This window comes from Coturnix japonica, chromosome 1, assembly GCF_054131305.1.
Source record: "Coturnix japonica strain WE chromosome 1, WE-NBRP24, whole genome shotgun sequence".
Classification (NCBI taxonomy): Eukaryota; Metazoa; Chordata; class Aves; order Galliformes; family Phasianidae; genus Coturnix; species Coturnix japonica.
The window spans coordinates 72,787,281-72,805,427 of NC_140663.1; the positions used below are offsets into that span (position 1 = coordinate 72,787,281).

The 18,147-nt window shown below is 39.0% G+C and overlaps 1 protein-coding gene across 5 annotated transcripts in view; it reads left to right on the forward strand.

Moving 5' to 3' along the window:
- The window catches only part of POLQ (DNA polymerase theta), a 48,360-nt gene that overhangs the window by 28,971 nt on the left and 1,242 nt on the right, over positions 1-18,147 (forward strand). For 4 of the 5 annotated variants that reach the window (XM_015874562.3, XM_085524548.1, XM_015874571.3 and 1 more), the window contains 13 exons: positions 159-302; positions 889-1,079; positions 2,208-2,448; positions 3,440-3,633; positions 5,218-5,355; positions 6,712-6,886; positions 7,924-8,059; positions 8,637-8,755; positions 9,632-9,816; positions 10,175-10,286; positions 11,547-11,671; positions 13,093-13,246; positions 15,244-15,359. In XM_015874562.3, the coding sequence (XP_015730048.3) occupies positions 159-302; positions 889-1,079; positions 2,208-2,448; positions 3,440-3,633; positions 5,218-5,355; positions 6,712-6,886; positions 7,924-8,059; positions 8,637-8,755; positions 9,632-9,816; positions 10,175-10,286; positions 11,547-11,671; positions 13,093-13,246; positions 15,244-15,359 (2,030 nt within the window). The remainder of the gene's footprint in view (positions 1-158; positions 303-888; positions 1,080-2,207; positions 2,449-3,439; positions 3,634-5,217; positions 5,356-6,711; positions 6,887-7,923; positions 8,060-8,636; positions 8,756-9,631; positions 9,817-10,174; positions 10,287-11,546; positions 11,672-13,092; positions 13,247-15,243; positions 15,360-18,147) is intronic. The other variant, XR_014937477.1, reaches the window with a different exon arrangement.

Consider the following 18,147-nt stretch of genomic DNA (forward strand, 5'->3'; position numbering starts at 1 on the left):
AGAAACGCAGATATTTTCTCCATATAGATAGAAGTAAAGGTTTATATTCATGTTTAACAAATTTAAGCTCAGCTGTAGGTATCTGTATTTTCCAGAGCCAAACTCTCCCATATTTATAGATGTCATTTTGTAATTATAACCTAAAAATATTCCCTTAGGAAATTTTCCACAGGGGATGCAGGTGAAAGATGATGGATTTCCTGTCCAACACTGTGAAGACATCTTGGTAGTTGGACTGGCAGTCTGTTGGGGTGGAAAAGATGCCTACTATATATCTTTGCAGCAGATGCAAGACCAGACTGGTAAGTGAGCAGACAAGCTGTGCTGCTTTACGTGATGGTGCATTTCAGAAAAGTACCTGTGATAGTTTTTTGGAACTGTTATAGTTATTCCTAACTCAGCTCTTTGTGTGATGGAGTAAGTTAGCCATGTTATTTTTTGTCACTTTAAGTGTTCAGCAGGCTTGAATAAGTTGCTATCTATAGATTTGTGCTACCAGGTGATTGGCACAAGCAAAGAACTACTGCTCACGTGGTGGACCACTTACATCTTGGCTTACTCCTATGTTCTCTTTAGCTTACCTGCTTTTCTCTTTCAACTTCTTTTAGCTTTCACTCTTCAGAGCAAATCTGACATTAGAATAAGGCCCAATCTGCTCTTATGGCTAAGTTTTGATTCATGGCCATCCTTATTCAGCAGTGTAAACACAGCATATTTTTTGGGAGCCACATCTAGTTTGAAAAAATAGATAAAGTCAATATAGATTTATTGTTACTTGTTTACTGTTCTACTGTACTTTTTGTACTTTAGTTGGTTGCATTCAAGATTTTCTCTCTTTTCTTATACAATGGGTAAAAATGTTGATTTTGTTTGTATTTTCTACCTTAGGAATCAGTCCGAGTTTGGCACCGCCACCTTTGGACAAAAACCTGTCGGTAACAGAGAGACTGCATCATTTGCAGCTGTACCTGCAGGAGAAGCAGGAGCGCTCACTTATCATGTATAATTTCATTCAGCACTACAAGACCCTTGTTATGGCTTGTGGCATCTCCTTGGAAGGAAGTTTTGAGGACCCAAAGGTTGGCAGGATTAAGAATTTTAACTTGGGTAATACACATACATGGAAATGCAGGAGAACCTTCTGCTGCTTCTGTAATTTAGATTTGAATATTAACATACATTGGGGGCTGTAGGGAAATTTTCTTCCAGTGGAAAATGTAGAACGTTATTTAGAGCAGTTTTCATGCAATGTGTGCGTTTGTGTTCCCTACAAGAGAAACGGGCCTGGTTCAGTTATTTAACACATTAATATTTCATAACTGAATACTTAAGTGGAGAGGATAAGTTTAAATCTCACCCGTCCCAGTGGACAGGGCTGAAGCTACAGTCTTGTAGCTTATAAGAAGCTACGGAATGAAATACCAGGAACATTTCTGGTCAGATTATTGAATCTGAGATCAGAAGATTTTGTTACCAAAGATTTTATCTGCTATGTGTGTGGACCACTCTACTAGTACTATTTTTTTTCAAAACAAAATCTGTATGTAATTTCAAAAGGTATGGATGCCACCTATAATTCAAATAAAACTCTGGAAAGAGTTTAAATGGCCTCCTTGTCCTTATTAGGAAAAGCTTTAGAAGCACAGAAAATTCTAATGTTGATATTTATATCTTACATCACATGTGGGCTGAATAGCATCAAGGCTATTAATCAATATTAGCAATTAAAACCTGCAGGTAATTAGCAAAGCTGCTCAACAGGACGATGAGCTTAGTTTATTGATATTTGGAATAAAATTGAAGAGCAATAAAAGAGCTTGGCTCATAGACTCCAGATCAACAGCAAGTACCGATTTTTACAAATTCAGTTTTCAGAGTAAACACATTTTGATCCTGGTTGTCATATTTAATCCTCTCTGTGTTAGGATGATGTAAGTAAAACAATGAAGAGTAGTACCTTTAGATGTTTTAAGTTGACAAAAGGTAAGATTTTCAAATGCGTAGAATTAATTTTCAGTGAGAATAAAGCATTTAAGTGACACAACCTCCTAGAAGTTTTATCTGAAATCATTTAACTTTTCCACAAGTTATTGCAGTCTGCCCGATAAATGAGGAATGATCTGCACTATAACCTTGCTTTAACCCCCAGTCAAGTATAAAGGTTGTATTATGATTTTTAAAAAGTCTCATGGAAGTCTCTTTTTAAGGTTGCATGTTGGCTACTTGATTCTGGCTCTAAGGAACGTACCCTTCACAACATGGTGACTAACTTTCTTCCCAATGAACTACCTCTGCTGGAAGGGGTAGGTGCCGGCCAGGGTGTGCAGAGCCTGGGGCTTAGTGCCAGTGAAGATCATTCTGGGCGGTACAGAGCAGCAATAGAGTCTGTGCTCATCTTCAATGTCATGAACCAACTCCATAATGAACTACAGAAGGAAAATCTGACAGGTAAATAGACCTCCTCCACTTGAAGGCAGAGATAGGGTAGCTATACAACCACAAAGTGAGTGATTGGTGAAGAACAGAAGAGGTTTGGGAGTTCATATTCAAGTGTATTCTGTGGTAAAAATCTGATCTTTTAAAAGAAAAGAGGGAAATTTATTTGGAAATACATCTGCTTTGCAAAAACAAATTAACAAGAGGAGAGTTTGGGGGTTCATTATAGGATTTAAGATGTTTTCTTATATCCCAAACATCCATTGGTTCCATTGGCTGAGGAAGCCATCTGGGTAACAGTCTATTTAAAATCTCTGAATCAAAAGGATCCTTACCTACCAGGCAAGTACCCTGGCAACTCTGAGGGGACTTGTGGGTCTTCCTGTATTTGTTCCCTTTGTACACAGCTCTGGTGAGGCCACATCTAAAGCACTATGTTCAGTTTTGGGTCCCTCACTACAAAAAAGGCACTGAGGTGCTAGAGTGTGTCCAGTGAAGGGCACCAAAGCTGTGAGGGGTCTTATGAGGAGCAGCTGAGGGAACTGGGATTGTTCAGTCTGGAGAAGAGGAGGCTCAGGGGAGACCTCATCGCTCCCTATAATTACCTGAAAGGAGACTGTGGGGAGTTTGGGGTCCAGCCTCTTTTCCCAGGAAACTAGTGATACGGTAATAGATAGAGGTAATGGCCTCAAGTTGCTCCAGGGGGTGTTCAGTTTGGATATTAGGAAAAATGTCTTCTCGAAAAGAGTGGTGGAGCATTGGAATAGGCTGCCCACTTACCAACTAATCAACTTCTGTTATAAATGTTTTACTATGAAATATTCCAGAAACAGATGTATTTAAACTAAATCTGTTAAAAGATCTTGGTGTGTCAGGGCACTTCGTTTGTTTTGAAATCCAAGGGTTCCCCTGTTGCTTTATTTTATTTTTTAAACAAATTTGTTACAATTGATATGTTTTTGATGCTATAGAAGTTTTTTCTTGACATTTTTTCTTACTCCAGATGTGTTTTCTAAAGTGGAGATGCCCAACCATTATTGCTTGGCTCTGCTGGAGCTGAATGGCATTGGTTTTAGCACAGCAGCATATGAAACCCAGAAACAGGTCATGCAAGCTAAACTAACTGAGATTGAGACCAAAGCTTATCAACTGGCAGGCCACAGTTTCTCCTTGACCAGCCCTGATGACATTGCAGAGGTATGTGAGAGCTCAGATGGGACTGGAGTACTTTTGAGAAGATATTCTCAAGGAGTTTTTAGCATACAATGAAGGAAAAACTCTCATGGGAAGACTTTGTATGAAGAAAAGACTCTGGTCAGAGTTAATTTGTCTGTGCTCATTATGAGCTGGCTGCCTGCAAGGTGATGTGCATCTTCTGCTTGATAGTGATCATTATGATTTCTGCTAACTTCTGCAGAAATAAATAAGGCAGAAATGAAGTGGAAATGAACTTGTTGTCTTTACAGGACCTGGCTCCTCAGGAAGCATCAGATCATCTGCCAGTCAAACAGCTTTTGGATTATTTTGGGTTAACGGTGCAGGGCTAGAATAGCTTTGATGCAATGGCTGTATTTTACATACAGTGGATGTGGTATCATTTGATCTGAACTAGCTAGGATGTTGTTTTTAACACAAGCACGAAATAGAAGATTGTTTTAAAGTTTTGAAAGAATTGCAACCTGTTTTTAAGAATCTGAACATTTATTTATAGAACCAATTCCTTTTTTAAAAAACTAAGACACAGATTTGGATTTAAATTACCGATACTTTTATTTCTGTAGAACATTACTTTCTGTTTTTTATGTATGTTTCTTGTCATCCCAGGAATAGATTAGAACTGCCATGCATGCATTTTTATCTGGTTAGTTCTGTTTGATACACTACTTTCTTGTTGAATGGCTTGTTATGGAAGTAACTAAAATTTGCAAACAGTGATCACTAAAATAAGTTCCAGAAATATTCTACCTATGTTGCAAATGCAGTTTTGTTTTGTAGTATTAGTGTGAGTTACAACTCCTCAAATAGTGCTCAGCTCTGATTTTATTTTGCTTCATGGAAAAGAGGAAGAAACATTTTTCTATTCTCTGCTTGTTTTTCATACAGAAATCTTGCTTGAAATCATGTGAAACATTTTTTCCTTTATAGATCAGTGGAGCTTTACCCTTCTTATTTTCTGGCAGCAAAACTTTTGTGCTAAATAAACTTGTGAGAGAAAAAACTTCTATTCCCTTATCCCAGCTGTGAAGTGAAATGTAATAACTGTGAAACAGTGTATAACTCTACACAGAATGGAAAGTGAAGAACTGTGTTGTATCTGTCAAGTAGTGAGCATGTACTTCAATTTCCAGTTTTTGGCAGTTTGTTAGAAAAACTGATATTCTGTGGCCACCTCCTCCAGTGCCAATCTTGTTATGCTGAAGCTTGTTCTGCACTAACACTGCTTATCTTCACTAATGTTCTTTCCACTTCTGGTCTTCTTAATTCCATGTTTTATAAGAGTTGGCTCTTAGCAGTAAACTCTCTTATTGGATGGAGTTAATTACCTTTCCTAAAAACATACATCTGAACTCAAACTTATAGTACTTAGAAAATGAGATTTTAGATTGCATTTTGTAGTTAATTAAAATAAGGAGAGATGACTTTGATAGCATAGATCTTTAATCAGCTTTCTAATTACTTGGAGCATTCCTGCTATCCTCTGTCTGAAATAGGCTGTTTAAGTGCTGCATTAAGTGCATGAGTAACGTGCAGAAATTGATCTGAGATGCTGGCCTTTTTCAGGTTTTGTTCCTAGAGTTGAAGTTGCCACAAAATGGAGATGTGAAAGTTCAAGGGAACAAGAAAACTCTGGGTTACACCAGAAGAACAACTATTAAAGGAAACCGGGTTAGGTTGAGCAAGCAGTTCAGTACAACCAAGGTACAGTAAAGTCTGGTTCTAATCTGAAATTGACTGTAAAAATTCTTACTCCACACACGTACTGTTGGAATTAGATGTACTGGTGTAGACAAAAGTAAACTTTTTCTTGCCTTTCACTCCTCCACCTACCACTGGAAATTCAAATCTGGCTTCTCCTTTAGCAGAGCTGTTAACTCCTAATCTTCCAAAGCCCAATTGTAGTGAGGACCTAACTCTCAATAGCAGGTTTAAGAGAGTAGTCAGGCAGAATTTGAATCAAGACCAAAATAGAAGATGATGATTTTGTAAAGCCAACAGTAGAAGTGTTTTTCAACATCAGCTTGAAGGACATTTAAATACAGTATTTTCCCTACCAGTTAGTGCCCAATCTATATTTGGTGCTTCACAGAATTTATCTTCAGAATGGTTGATCCTATGGCATGTTGAATGTAGAATTTCAAAAGCTTGTATATATGTGAAGGTGATTGCCATACTGTGTAGCTGCTAGATACTGTGCAGCTGCAGTAATAACAACTTCTGTTATACTGTGCTAATAGGTGCTCTTGTCAGACAAGTGATACGAGCTAACAACTATGTTCCCTGTTTTCAGTACTCGTTAATGTGTTGTTTTCTTACTTTCCCCTTGTTCAATGTAGTCAGTGACTGGAAAGCAAATATTGATCTTTGAAACTTAAGTGGCAGTGAAGAATTAAGTATTCTAGTGGTGGAAGAACAGAGAAGCAAATTCAAATTGAGGATTCCCTCCTTTTGTGGTGTAAAAGGCAGAGACAATAACAGTCTGCTGCATACAAAAATGTGTTATGCCGGAAAAAGAGTTGTATGACATTATCTTTTGATTTTAGTCCCTTCATCGGTAGTGATGAACTTTGCCTTTCAAGGAACATGGTCAAGGGCTTTGCTTTATGTGCTCCTAACATGAAGATAGGAGACAATCATAGAATTGATTGAGTTTGAAGGGATCTTAGAAGTCACCTAGTTCCAACACTTACTGTGGGCAAGCTTGACCACCTCCAACAGGGAGACAACTGTACAAGTAAATGGAGGAGAAACATTAACACTGTAAAAGTAGGCAACATAGAGGACACATGGCAAGCAATGCTTTTTTGCTCATTTCAGGTGACTTGTTGATTGGTACAGACCAATAATGGTGGATGTAAGAAATCCAGAGAGAGGTCTTTGCCTTGCTTGTGTCTGATGGTGTTTTCATTGTTCAGGTGTAAGCACTATAATATCACTGACTGTAAATCAAATGGATACTGGAAGCTCACTGATGGAGATGCTTCTTCCCACAAAGCTGCAAGATCTTTATAAAAACTTTTAAGGCAATTAATTGCAACTGTGTTTCTCTCCACCAAGGATGTTTTGGAGAAATTAAAGACACTTCACCCATTGCCAGGGCTGATATTGGAATGGAGAAGGATCAACAACGCCATTTCCAAAGTGGTGTTTCCACTACAGAGGGAAAAACGATTCAATTCTGCACTAGGAATGGAAAGGATATATCCAGTGTCACAGACTCACACAGCTACAGGTAAAGAAATGACTACAAAATCCTTCCTCGTTATTGAATTTTCACAGCTTTTCTGTAGGGAAAAGAGTAAAGAAATCAAGCCTGTGCTTTATTTTAAACCAAATGAAAATACATAAATATCTGTTTCACATTAATCTGTCCTGTAAGTCTGAATGTGTTAAAATATGAGGTTTACTCCAAAAGTAACACCTTCTGTTTTGTTATGTTGGCCCACAATGTCAGAGTTGAATGTTGGCTGTATAGCAGTAGAGGCTGAACATTCCCACCAGTATTCTATTACATGTTGTTGCTGCATGACAGATTGACAGATGGCAGCAGAGGGGCAGTCTGACGAAATGGTGTCCAACATGGAAGCATGTATGAAACAAGGGTATGTAACTTGAGTCCTCTATGCAGAAGAAAATGGCATCCATTGACATTCATTGATGCTTGCTGAATGTATGTGGAGACCAAACAGTGGATGTGAACAGTGAAGAAGTGGGTGGTGCATTTCAACAGTGGCAACAGTGACAATGAGTCATCTCTGTTGGATTTTTACAAGTGTGGTATACAGGCTCTTGTTCATCAGTGATAAAAATACATAGCTAATTATGGTTACTGTGCTGAAAAATGGTGTTTTGTAGCTGAGAATTTTCTCTACCAAATAGCATTACTGCACTCTTTGTATCTGTTATATTTTCCATGGAAATAAATAGGAGGCATTACTTTTGGAGAGACCTATGTGGATGTGTTTGTTCTGTGAGAAGTGTAATTTATTTCTTGCATATTATCTTGCAAATCTCTGACCCTAGAACAGGTTCTGGATCTTGGAATTTCCTGTTAGCTGTAAGAAAATGATGGACAGGAATCACCTAAACAAGCATGAGCTCATTAGTCATAATTTTATTTTTTTTTCTCCAGGTTTCTTTTTTTTTCCTTTTCCCCAAAACACTTTACTGTTGTGTTTTGCACAATGATGCAGATGTGTGATCCCCTACTGGACAGATTCCTTTTGGACTCTTACTTAATTATACCTTCTCTTGTATCTTCCTTCTCAGGTCGAGTAAGTTTTGCAGAGCCAAATATCCAGAATGTGCCAAGAGATTTTGAGATTGAAATGCCGACTGTAGTTGAAGAAAGCCCACCCTTCCGAAGCCATGGAAGTGTTTATTCTCGTGCTGTTTCCAGGGTCAGGTAGGAAGGATCTTGGCAATGCTTGTGTTTATTCCCCTGATCCTAATGTGGTTGAGTTGTGAAATTTCTTTTTTCTGACTTTGCCTGTGGCTGCTGTCATGTCGATGTGACTCATTTCTCAGTGTTTCCCTTACAGTTTCAGGGGAATAAATACCAAAAAAGCTTTATTCAGGAGAATAAATAAGAAAAAAATAATGACACGTGAGAGATATAATAATACTGATAGCATGAGGCCTCGTGTAGTTACTTTTTATAGTCACTTGTGGAACTTAGCAGCAAACAGACTAGTGTTATACATGCTACTATTGGATGGAAAGCATGAGTCTGAAAAGTAATTAACTGGTTAGGATCTGGCTTAACTCTCTAAGAACTGTGCTGAAGAAGGGTGGGATATTGTGGAAGAAGTAGAAGAGAAGTCAGCCATTTTATGCTATTCTCTCATAGTCAGTTTCTTTATGGATTGGGGAATAGAGGCTACTGTCTTGTTTGCATTCACAGCTTCTTCATGGCAAAAATGATTATGCATCTTTCAGCATTTTAGAAATTGGTGAAGAAAAGTGATTCTTTGTCTCCCCAGAGGTCGAAAGCATTCAAGTGTTTTGCCTAATAGTGTAAATACTTGGGCTGAAGACAGAGCTGAAGGAAGAGGAATCCCATTTTCTGTTAGCATGCGGCATGCCTTTGTTCCCTTTCCAGGTAACACTCGGTTCCTGCTCTGTGCAAACTATTTCTTAAGAATGTAGTTAACGAAAAATCCTAGATCTGATGAAGAGTTAAGAAGTGGTGACAGTACATACCTGAGTAGCTTCCTTGGGAAACAAATGAAATTGTTAGCATGCTCTCAAAATTACTCACAGGAAGGCTGTAAAGGAGAATATTTCAACTCAGTAAAATATTCTAATGTTATAATTCAGATGTTCGCGCCTTAATTCCCTCTTTAAGAATACATTATTTTGTAAGGAGTTATATTTACGGAGCTCTTAATACACCAATTGCACTCTATCTATAGAACTCCTAATACACACTGTATCTAGTGATGCCTATTCTATTGTCTGTTTTCACACTGCCTGCCCTGGCTCAGTACAAGCCTGCTGGTCTGATCTCTTTGTTGAGCATTCCTGTCAGGTGCTAGATTTGTACACAAGTACCTGGACAAATAACTGTCTGGGTACACTTGATGGATTTTAGATTTTATTAGGTTTGATTTTATTTCTACTGCTGACTGGTAGAACTTTTACCAGGTGCAGAAGTGATTCCTAAAAGTATTCACAAAAAAAAAAACCCAGAATCTGAAGTTGCATAGAGATAGCTGTATATAACTTTCACAGCAGAAGGTGCAACTACCCAAGAGGCATCAGTCCTTTTCACTGCGGTTAACCTCTGTGAGATTAACTGCAAATGAAAGAAAGTTCTGTGGTTCAGTAGCGCTTGCCCACATGGGCATAAATGATGTCAAAAGTCAAGAAGATGCAATTCAGATCTTCTTTTTCTCAGGAGATGGAGATTTGTGTGGTTGGAATGTTGCTGAAGTAATTTATAAAATAATGATTTGTCCTTATCTGTTGACTTCAGGTGGTTTTATCTTGGCTGCTGATTATTGTCAGCTTGAATTGAGGATCCTTGCACATTTGTCTCGTGACTGTCGACTCATTGAAGCCTTTAGCAAGGGTACCGATGTCTTTAAGAGCATTGCAGCAGAATGGAAGATGATTGATTCTGAAGCTGTTGGAGACAGCACCAGGCAACAAGCTAAGCAGGTATGTTTCAGGAAAAAAAACCAAACATAATCATCAGCTTTCTGGGCAAAAAGTTTTGGTGTTCAAAACATTGGGAGTCATAGTAAAATAATTTGCAGTTTGAGTCTGGCTGTGACTGTTCAATAATTGCTTTGTAAATCCTCCTGCTTTTAGTACGTTTCAGCTGGAGCTCTCTGAGTATTAGGGAATAAGGATGGAGAAATGGAGAATAAATGGCTGTGCTTAGAGGTCATCTCTACCTGAAACCTTGCCCTTGTTACAATACACTTGTCTTCCACTGAATCACATTTTGTTTTGGCTTGTTTTTCTCTGCATGGCTCACCGCACTGTTATGGTTCTTTGCCCTGTCCTCTGGCAGATTTGCTATGGAATCATCTATGGAATAGGAGCAAAATCTTTGGGTGAGCAGATGGGCATTGATGACAACGAAGCTGCCAATTACATTGAATCCTTCAAATCAAGATACACAGGTTAGGATAAGACTATTTGGAAGCCTTTTTTTTTTTTTTTCCTTTTGTTGTGTTGGTTGCTCTTCTGTTTTTAAATCCCTTCACTCCGTGTCTCTTCAAATCCAAAATTCATCTTTGCTCTCCCACTACTCCAATTATCTTTTTGAAAAAGCTTTTCATTTTGCAGAAGTCCTGTGTATGAACAGAGCAGTTTGGTACTCCACAATGTTTGACTCCGTACTCGTGTTTTATTTGTTCTGAGAACACCATTGTCTGGTTACTACATGTATCAGCCCTGGGGATTAATTTTAAAGGTCTCAACTTTATGAATGAGAAGCACTCTTTTCTTTATTAAAACATACAGTTTTGAGGGATGTGTAATGTGATTTTAGGTCACATTTATAATTTTTAAATATAACTCTCTTCTATTTTTGTCTTCTGAGTTCATTGAACTTTAAACTGTCCTGCTTTATAACTATTATGTTCTTATCCAGTTGTTCAGAGTAATATACCTGAACATATACTGTAATTTCAATTCCTATGAATTTTCACTTCTGTATACTGCTGTTGCTAAATTACATACCTGACTGATTGACTAATGCTGCCAGTCTTGATCTTGAATAGCTCCTTTTATGTGCTGTATTTTGGAAACCCTGAAAAGTAACTGAAGTTAACTTTTTCCAGTTCACTGCAGTTGTTACCTGAACTTGCAATGAAAGAGGCTATTCTGTGTCTCATCTTTCTTTGACCTAAGTTTCTTTTTAACACCTTTGATGGATTGCCTACTTCCTTTGCAGAGCACAAGAGGGTGAGTTTTTTCATCCTGGAATCTGAAGTCACAGTCTGAAGTAAGCCAACCTGAGTCATCAGGGGCTCTGACTTCTGCTTTCAACTTACCCTCTTTCTGCCGCTTATCTTTACAGTATTCTCCAGGTCCTGACCTCTCCATTACCAATCGTATGTGTATGATCCTCTGCGCCTGGCCACTGTGCAGAAATTACTTCCTACCTCCTTAGGCACAGCCAGATATCCTGACACTATGTGTTCTCTTCCACCTCATAAGCGTTCGTAAGTTTCCCAGCAGAGCTTGAAAATGGGCTGAATGAACAATCGTGTGCTTTTGTCTCCTTCACTGACAGGGTCTAAAGGAAATGTGAAATGTGCTGTTTGAGCTTCCCAGGCAGCCTTCTTTTAGTCCAGCGAGGAATCAGTGTGAAGCATCCATTACCTTAGGCAACTTAATCAACTTGTCTTAATGAAAACTTTCTCTTCCTTTTACAGGCATTCAGAAATTCTTGAAGGAGACAGTAAGGAACTGCAGAAGAGATGGGTTTGTGCAGACCATACTGGGAAGACGGAGATACCTGCCAGCTATCAGAGATTCAAATCCCTACAGTAAAGCTCACGTAAGTTGGGTGCAGTACTTTCTCCTTTTTTGGTCTTAAATTTCTCCAGATTATCAATGCCTGTGTTCTAGGGGGTCTATGAGCCGTTTCAGCTGTGACCTTCCACTTGTCACTTACTTCATTGTTCCCCCAGTTCTTCTGCAAATAACAAAGCTTTTGTCATGATCTGTTTGACGTAAGTCTTCCGTGACTGGGTGTGCAGCTGTCATCACTGTGCCTCACTTCAGAACTCCCACGTTGGGAAAGGAGTGAGTAATTTATTGATATAAGTGGACATGATTTTAAAAAGCCTCCACATTGTGATGCATTTTAACTCTTCAGGCTGTGCTGTTCCCACTCAGCAGTCTTTGCGTGTTACATGCTTTCAGCAATTGAAGGAAGGGGATTTAAAGTCCTACATTTTGGGGTATTTATTCCTTTTATTATGTATTCTCAAAGGAAAATTGCCCTGATTTGTTAGATAAATATTTGCTTTATGTATGCCTGCACATTGGCATTATTTTTTTCAAGGTCATTTTGGACATTTCTGTCATGGGTTCTGTTCTTCAGTAAGAGTGATTGACTTCCTGGAGAGGTGTTGGCATTTCAGTGGGGAGGAAGCATTGCACTTCTCAGTAGGAAGCTGATTCAGGATGTGTGGAATTAAAGACTTGAGTGGAACAAGAAGAGGGCGTGGGAGTTTGTACTTCAGGTAGTTGAAAGTGAAACCAGGAGATGTTAAAAACTTTTTTTTTTTTGAGATTATTTGACTGTTCAACCTGAAGGGTACTTTGGTGTAAAGCTTTGTAGATGTACCTTCTGTTCAACTTTGATTTATTCTTGAAAACCTTATTAAAGACCTAGTAATGAATGATCTTCACTTTCATTTCAGCTCCCTCATGACTTTTTGCCCACATCTCAGTTATAAGCCAAGAGACAGAGAAGAACTTCTGAATACACTTTTCTTGTCTGAGGAGGGGACTGGTGGAGTTTCCTTGTGTGGAAAACCTGCCATTTTGTGATAGTGCAGTTTGTGTGGCTTTGCACAGCAGTTAGGGGCTACCGCATTAAAACTGATCATTATCCATTCCTGACAGTTTTGAAGATAGGCATGGTACTCGAATTATCTGGGAGACCTTCCTGGCCCTCACAAGAGCCCATGACCATGTCTACTATCCTTCTCCCTCTTGTGGCATGTGACTTTTCAGATTACTGTCTCTCATACCAACAGTGCATTTCAAATGTGTGGATATACTGCTCTATTCAGTCAGCTGGAGAAATACTGTGCAAGAAGTTAGTCTATAATGTCACAGGCAGATATATTGAACTCTGGAGTTTTTACTGTGCCTGGAGCTGGCCATATATTTACTATTTTTTAATGAAGTACATGTGGCATTTATTTTTTGGGTGGGTTCTGAAAAAGAGTATTTCTTATTATTTAGGCAGAGCGCCAGGCTGTGAACACAACTGTTCAGGGATCTGCTGCCGACATTGTCAAAACAGCCACCGTGAACATTCAGAGACGCTTGGAAGCTCTCTCTTCTGTCACCAAGTCCCATGGACATCTGGAGAACTCATTCCAGAGAGATAAGACAGGTATACTCACCTCTTCCTTGCACTCTGAAGTAAAACTTTTGGTGATAGTAATGAGAATAAAATAGTGCCTGTAAAATCTTTGGGACTTTGGCTTAGGTGGGGGGCAAATTTTATTTCCTGACAGTAATAAGAATGTGCTTAACAGGCAAAGGAGTTGTAAGAAATGAGAGAGAATGTCTGTTCAACAGATATGGTGAAGAAAACCTTGTGATCATATTAGAAACCCCATTTTGCCTTGAAGTAAATGTTGCAAATTGTGTTGCTGCTACAGATTTGTTGAAAAGTAGGAAAAAGAAGCCAAGCAGATATAGAAGCTTCAGAAGCTGTGAAAAGATGGGGTGGACCAAGTTCTAGTTCCACAAACATGCATATATGTATTCCTTTTGTTAGACTTAAGATCAGAATTCACTGACCTTTGATGTACAGAGGCTCCACGATGGTGGTATAATGAAGCAGTTATCAGCATAAATTTCTTCTGTCTGCAGACAGCAAAGCTGTGCTGGGGTACTCATTCCCAGAGGAGTGTTATGAGGACTTTCTACACATAATGTAGACAGTGTTTTGTTCATCAATCATATATTTTTAGAAAGAAATAAGGGACAGAATGCTACATTTCATTGATAGCTCTGTGCTTCAGCCTGAAGCGTGAAGCTGTCTTAATGTGAATAATGATTTCTGAACATGAGAAGGAAAACTAAATAATTAATTCTTAAGCCTCTCAGAATCTCAAGGAGCTTTCTTCTAAGGAGGTTTGCTATGGACAGTCGGCATGCACCTACAGCAGCTTACCTCTCCAGAGGCAGAAACTGGCAGTCTTTGCCCACCAGGGAGGGTAACTAGGAGGAAGAGTAGATTCCTTTGAGACAGTTTTTGCTCCTTCATAGCACAAGCTACTTCAAGAACTTGAAAGAATTCCCTTTGAGCGAGTTGTAGGTGTCTCTCCCTTCAGAGATGCATGCTGTGTCATGTGACTTCTTGAAGCAGCAATGTTGAATGTGAGGTTTATGTGAGGAACATGCAGTTAAACCATTGCTGTAGTTGTGAACTGCAGTCCTCCTTTAGCTGACCTGCAAAACAAATAACTTTTGAGTGTGTGAGTTGGGATTTTTGTTTGTTTGCATTCAAACTATTGGCCTTCCAAGCTGTTGGCTCATGTTCTGTTTTTCATTCACCAGAACCCCTACGTCCTTCTCTGCAGGGCTACTGTAAAGGAATTCATCTCCCAGTCTGAATACATATCTGAAATTACTCTGGCTGAAGTGTAAAACCTTGCACTTTGCTATGTTGAACCTCGTTTGGTTCACAAGGGCCTACCTTTTGAGTTTGCTGAGGTCCCTCTGAATAGCATCCCTTCCTTCTAACATGTCAACTATGCCACACAGCTTCATGTCCTTGCCAAACTTGTTGAGGGTGCCCTTGAACCTGTGAAGGGCCCATGAGGTCCATGAGGATCCTATTTCTTTTTTGTCAGCTGCTTCCCAGCTAATTCAAAAACTGCTTTTTAATTTTATTATCATTTTTAATCAGAACTAATAGCTACAATTTCAGATAACTGCATTTAGGAGGAGATCAGTGTGTTTTTAAACTAGCCATTAAAATGATTTTGGGAAAAAAAAACAGGATCCTCTTTTGTTTCCAGAGAGAACATTGTAGGCAACTTCTGATTAAACTTGACATGATTTTGTTTAAAATTTACTTTTAAAGCAGATGGTTCAGGAGACGCAACTGTCTCTTGTTTCTGTTCTGATTCACGTCTTTACAAACTAAGGCTGAAATGTTTGTATTTAAAATGCTTGTCATTGTACATTTTTTGCCTCAGTAGGTGTACAAATATGAATAGGATAGAAAAGTTTTCTGGTTTTATCCATCAACATGGGATTTTTCATTTGTTCTTTGTATTCTTTTTCTTTGTATTAGGGATGTGTGAAGGCTTTTTGGTTACAAAATTGTGCTTTTGATGGTGTCTAACAAACTGTGCTCTTTCTTCACCTATATAGGAAGGTTGTCAAGGAAGAGAAACAGAGAGATGTTGCATCCCATCAATGGAGGTTTCTTTATCCTTCAGCTCCATGATGAGCTCCTCTATGAAGTTGCAGAAGATGATGTGATCCAGGTACAGCTGTGCAGTTGTTTTTTTTTTTAGCTATCTACAGCATTACGATGTTTAAACAATTCTTAATTAAGATGGATCTTCTCTTGATGGTGTGCTAAAGGGCCTGTGAAAGAAATGGTAAATTGGTTGAAAAATGATATTTATATTCTTGATTCCTTTACTTTCAGACTTAAACCATCCCTGTGACTGCAGTTCATAGCTTTTTTTCCAGTGCCTGTTAGAACAGTTCTTTCAGCTTCTCCTCAACATATGAGTGAAATAGCTTAGTACTGTTGATAGCTGCAGGGGAAAGTATTTCTCATTTGGAAATTCCCTGAGCTTGGATTTATTTTTGCCTCTCTCCTTATTCTCTTTGTCTTCTGCTGCCTAACTCAGTGCGTGTGTTCATATCACCGTAGTTTGCATGTGGTACTGCCTCCTCATTCCCTGCATACCCATCTTTCTGGCAATATTCTTAGGGGTAGCAGTAAAATAGATGCAGTGAATGTGCTGCATGGACTTAAGGCACTTTTCATGTGCATAAATGCCTGTGTATGCTCTTCTCCTGTGCAGGAGTGTCTGTGCATTCTGGTGTCTGACAGCTCTCAGCAGTAAACCTCTCAGCTGTGTGCTGGCAGCAAAGTGTTTGCCCAAGTCCTGAGCACAAATCCAGGAAGGCTCCCAGGATGTGCTTCTGCATCTTTGGGTGTCCTCCCATTTTATTCTGCCTGTATGCCTTCCAAATGTCAGAAGACCGCATCCCAGTGGCAAGCAGAGACAGCAATAGTGATGGGTCTGACCAATATTTTCCAATTTTCTTAAAACAAAGTGTTTAGTATTTTTCTCTTGAATCCCAGATTCTGTTTGTTTTGCCAGCTCCGATCAGACATCTGCTTCTTCCATCCAGGCAGGCTGTCACAAACATGAAAAGGCTCCTAATTTACATTATGTAGAGAACTGAAATCCCTCTAGAGTATAGGCTTTAACATCTTTAGACACTGAATTCAAGTTATCGTAGTATCCCCAGAAGAACTGGGGCCATATACAAGGACTTTCATTTTATTTATTTATACTTACTTACTGTTTTAGATTTTTTCAGTAACAGCCTTTATTTCCAGGGTAACTATTAGTAGTTTCTAATTCTAAGGGAAATTAGAGAATTGATTCCCTGGGCAATCAAATAGAACAATGCATGTACCCAAGGCATATTTCCCAGAATTTTCAGCTTGCAAGTTTTTCAGGGATTTCCTTCTACTGAAACAACAATGTACTTCCTATCCTTTCATATAATTTTTTGTAGGGCCTGAAAGGGCTTTCTTTGTGATAATACTGCTTGCTCTCCATTCAGATGCACCATTAGTGCATAGTGGAAAGATACAGGTTGGGAAGGTTCTCTTTAAATCCACCCCACTCAAGCCCTCATTCAAAGTAAGGCCTGAATTAATAAGTCCTTTTCATAGAATCATAGAGTCATGTAACCATTATGGCTGGAGAAGACCACTAAGATTATCTGCTCCAACCATCAATCCATCACCTCCGTGCTCACTAAACACCTTTAAGTAAAAAGTGAGCATAACTTGGTTGCGTTGGTGACTTTTTCATCTTGCTGGCACCGAAATTTTATTGCACTGTAAGTCATGCGTCTTTTAGCTGGAGTAGTAATTTGTATTCAGACAGGTTAGTGTGGTCACACGCTTGATGCTGGCTCCAGATTATTTTCAGCTGCAAAAATGCACAAAGGACAACTAAAAATACCTAGTAGTTTATGTTGCAGTCAACAGAGTATCCTTGCAAATAGTTGGGGTAATGGCTGTTTTTCCTTGAACTAAAGGTATGAAAAATAGGAGATATTGGGGCTTTTATAGTCTGTGCAGAATGACAAAGTAGAAGGATGGAGCTTTCAGCGCTCATCACAACAGCAGCATGGTGAGAATATTACGAAAATGGAAGAACATGGCTCAACCCCCAACCTGTTGTGTTGGTATCAGCTAGAAGGGATCAGGAAGGAATGTTAAATTGTGGGATAGATTGGGAATCAAAGGCTGGGTGCTTTCTAGATTTATTTCTTTTTTTACTGCCTGCTTTATCCTGGCATCGTTGTTTTTATGTATACAAGTTGGCCAGTATTTTTCCTAGTGTGTTTTAGTTGGCCATTGAGAGTGCTGGAAGTGGAAACACTTGTTTAATTCACAGGCAATTCAGAGCCCAAAGTCCCCCAGGTCAGCAGTGGCGTATGACCTGTTTCATCCCATCAGCTTCCCCAGGGGCCCCATGCAGCTTCTTGTATCTCTGCAACTGTCTTCTGTAGACTGATGGCTTCTACTGTAAAGGCAACAGTGCTGTGCCATGTTCCTCGCTGGGCAGGCGGGCTGGGTCTGTTGCTGTTTTCAGAGAGCTTCCTCTATAGGGTTCACATTTCTTTTGAATTACTGCTCCCAACTCTTAAGGTTTTCTGTACAGTGAAAAATTGATCCATGTGTCACGCAAGCAACATTTTCTTTTTCCATATCCTAGAATTGTATTGGCTTTCTTTCTCACAACAGTATGCCTTACTTAGGCTCTGTTCAGCCTTTAATTTCTGATAACGCCTTTTTTTTTTTTTTCTTTTCCTCCATGGATGGTTATTTTTCATCCTATTTTTGAACAGGAGATTATTTCTACCCTAGTTTTCTGTTCTACTTCCCCATTCTCTGTACTTGTCTGTACTGAATTACGTCCTATTTCAAAGGCTTTTTCTAGGTTATCAAGAACATTATGAAATATGTTAAGGGTGTAGATTTTGTAAGACAGATCTCCCTCTGCTTCTTAA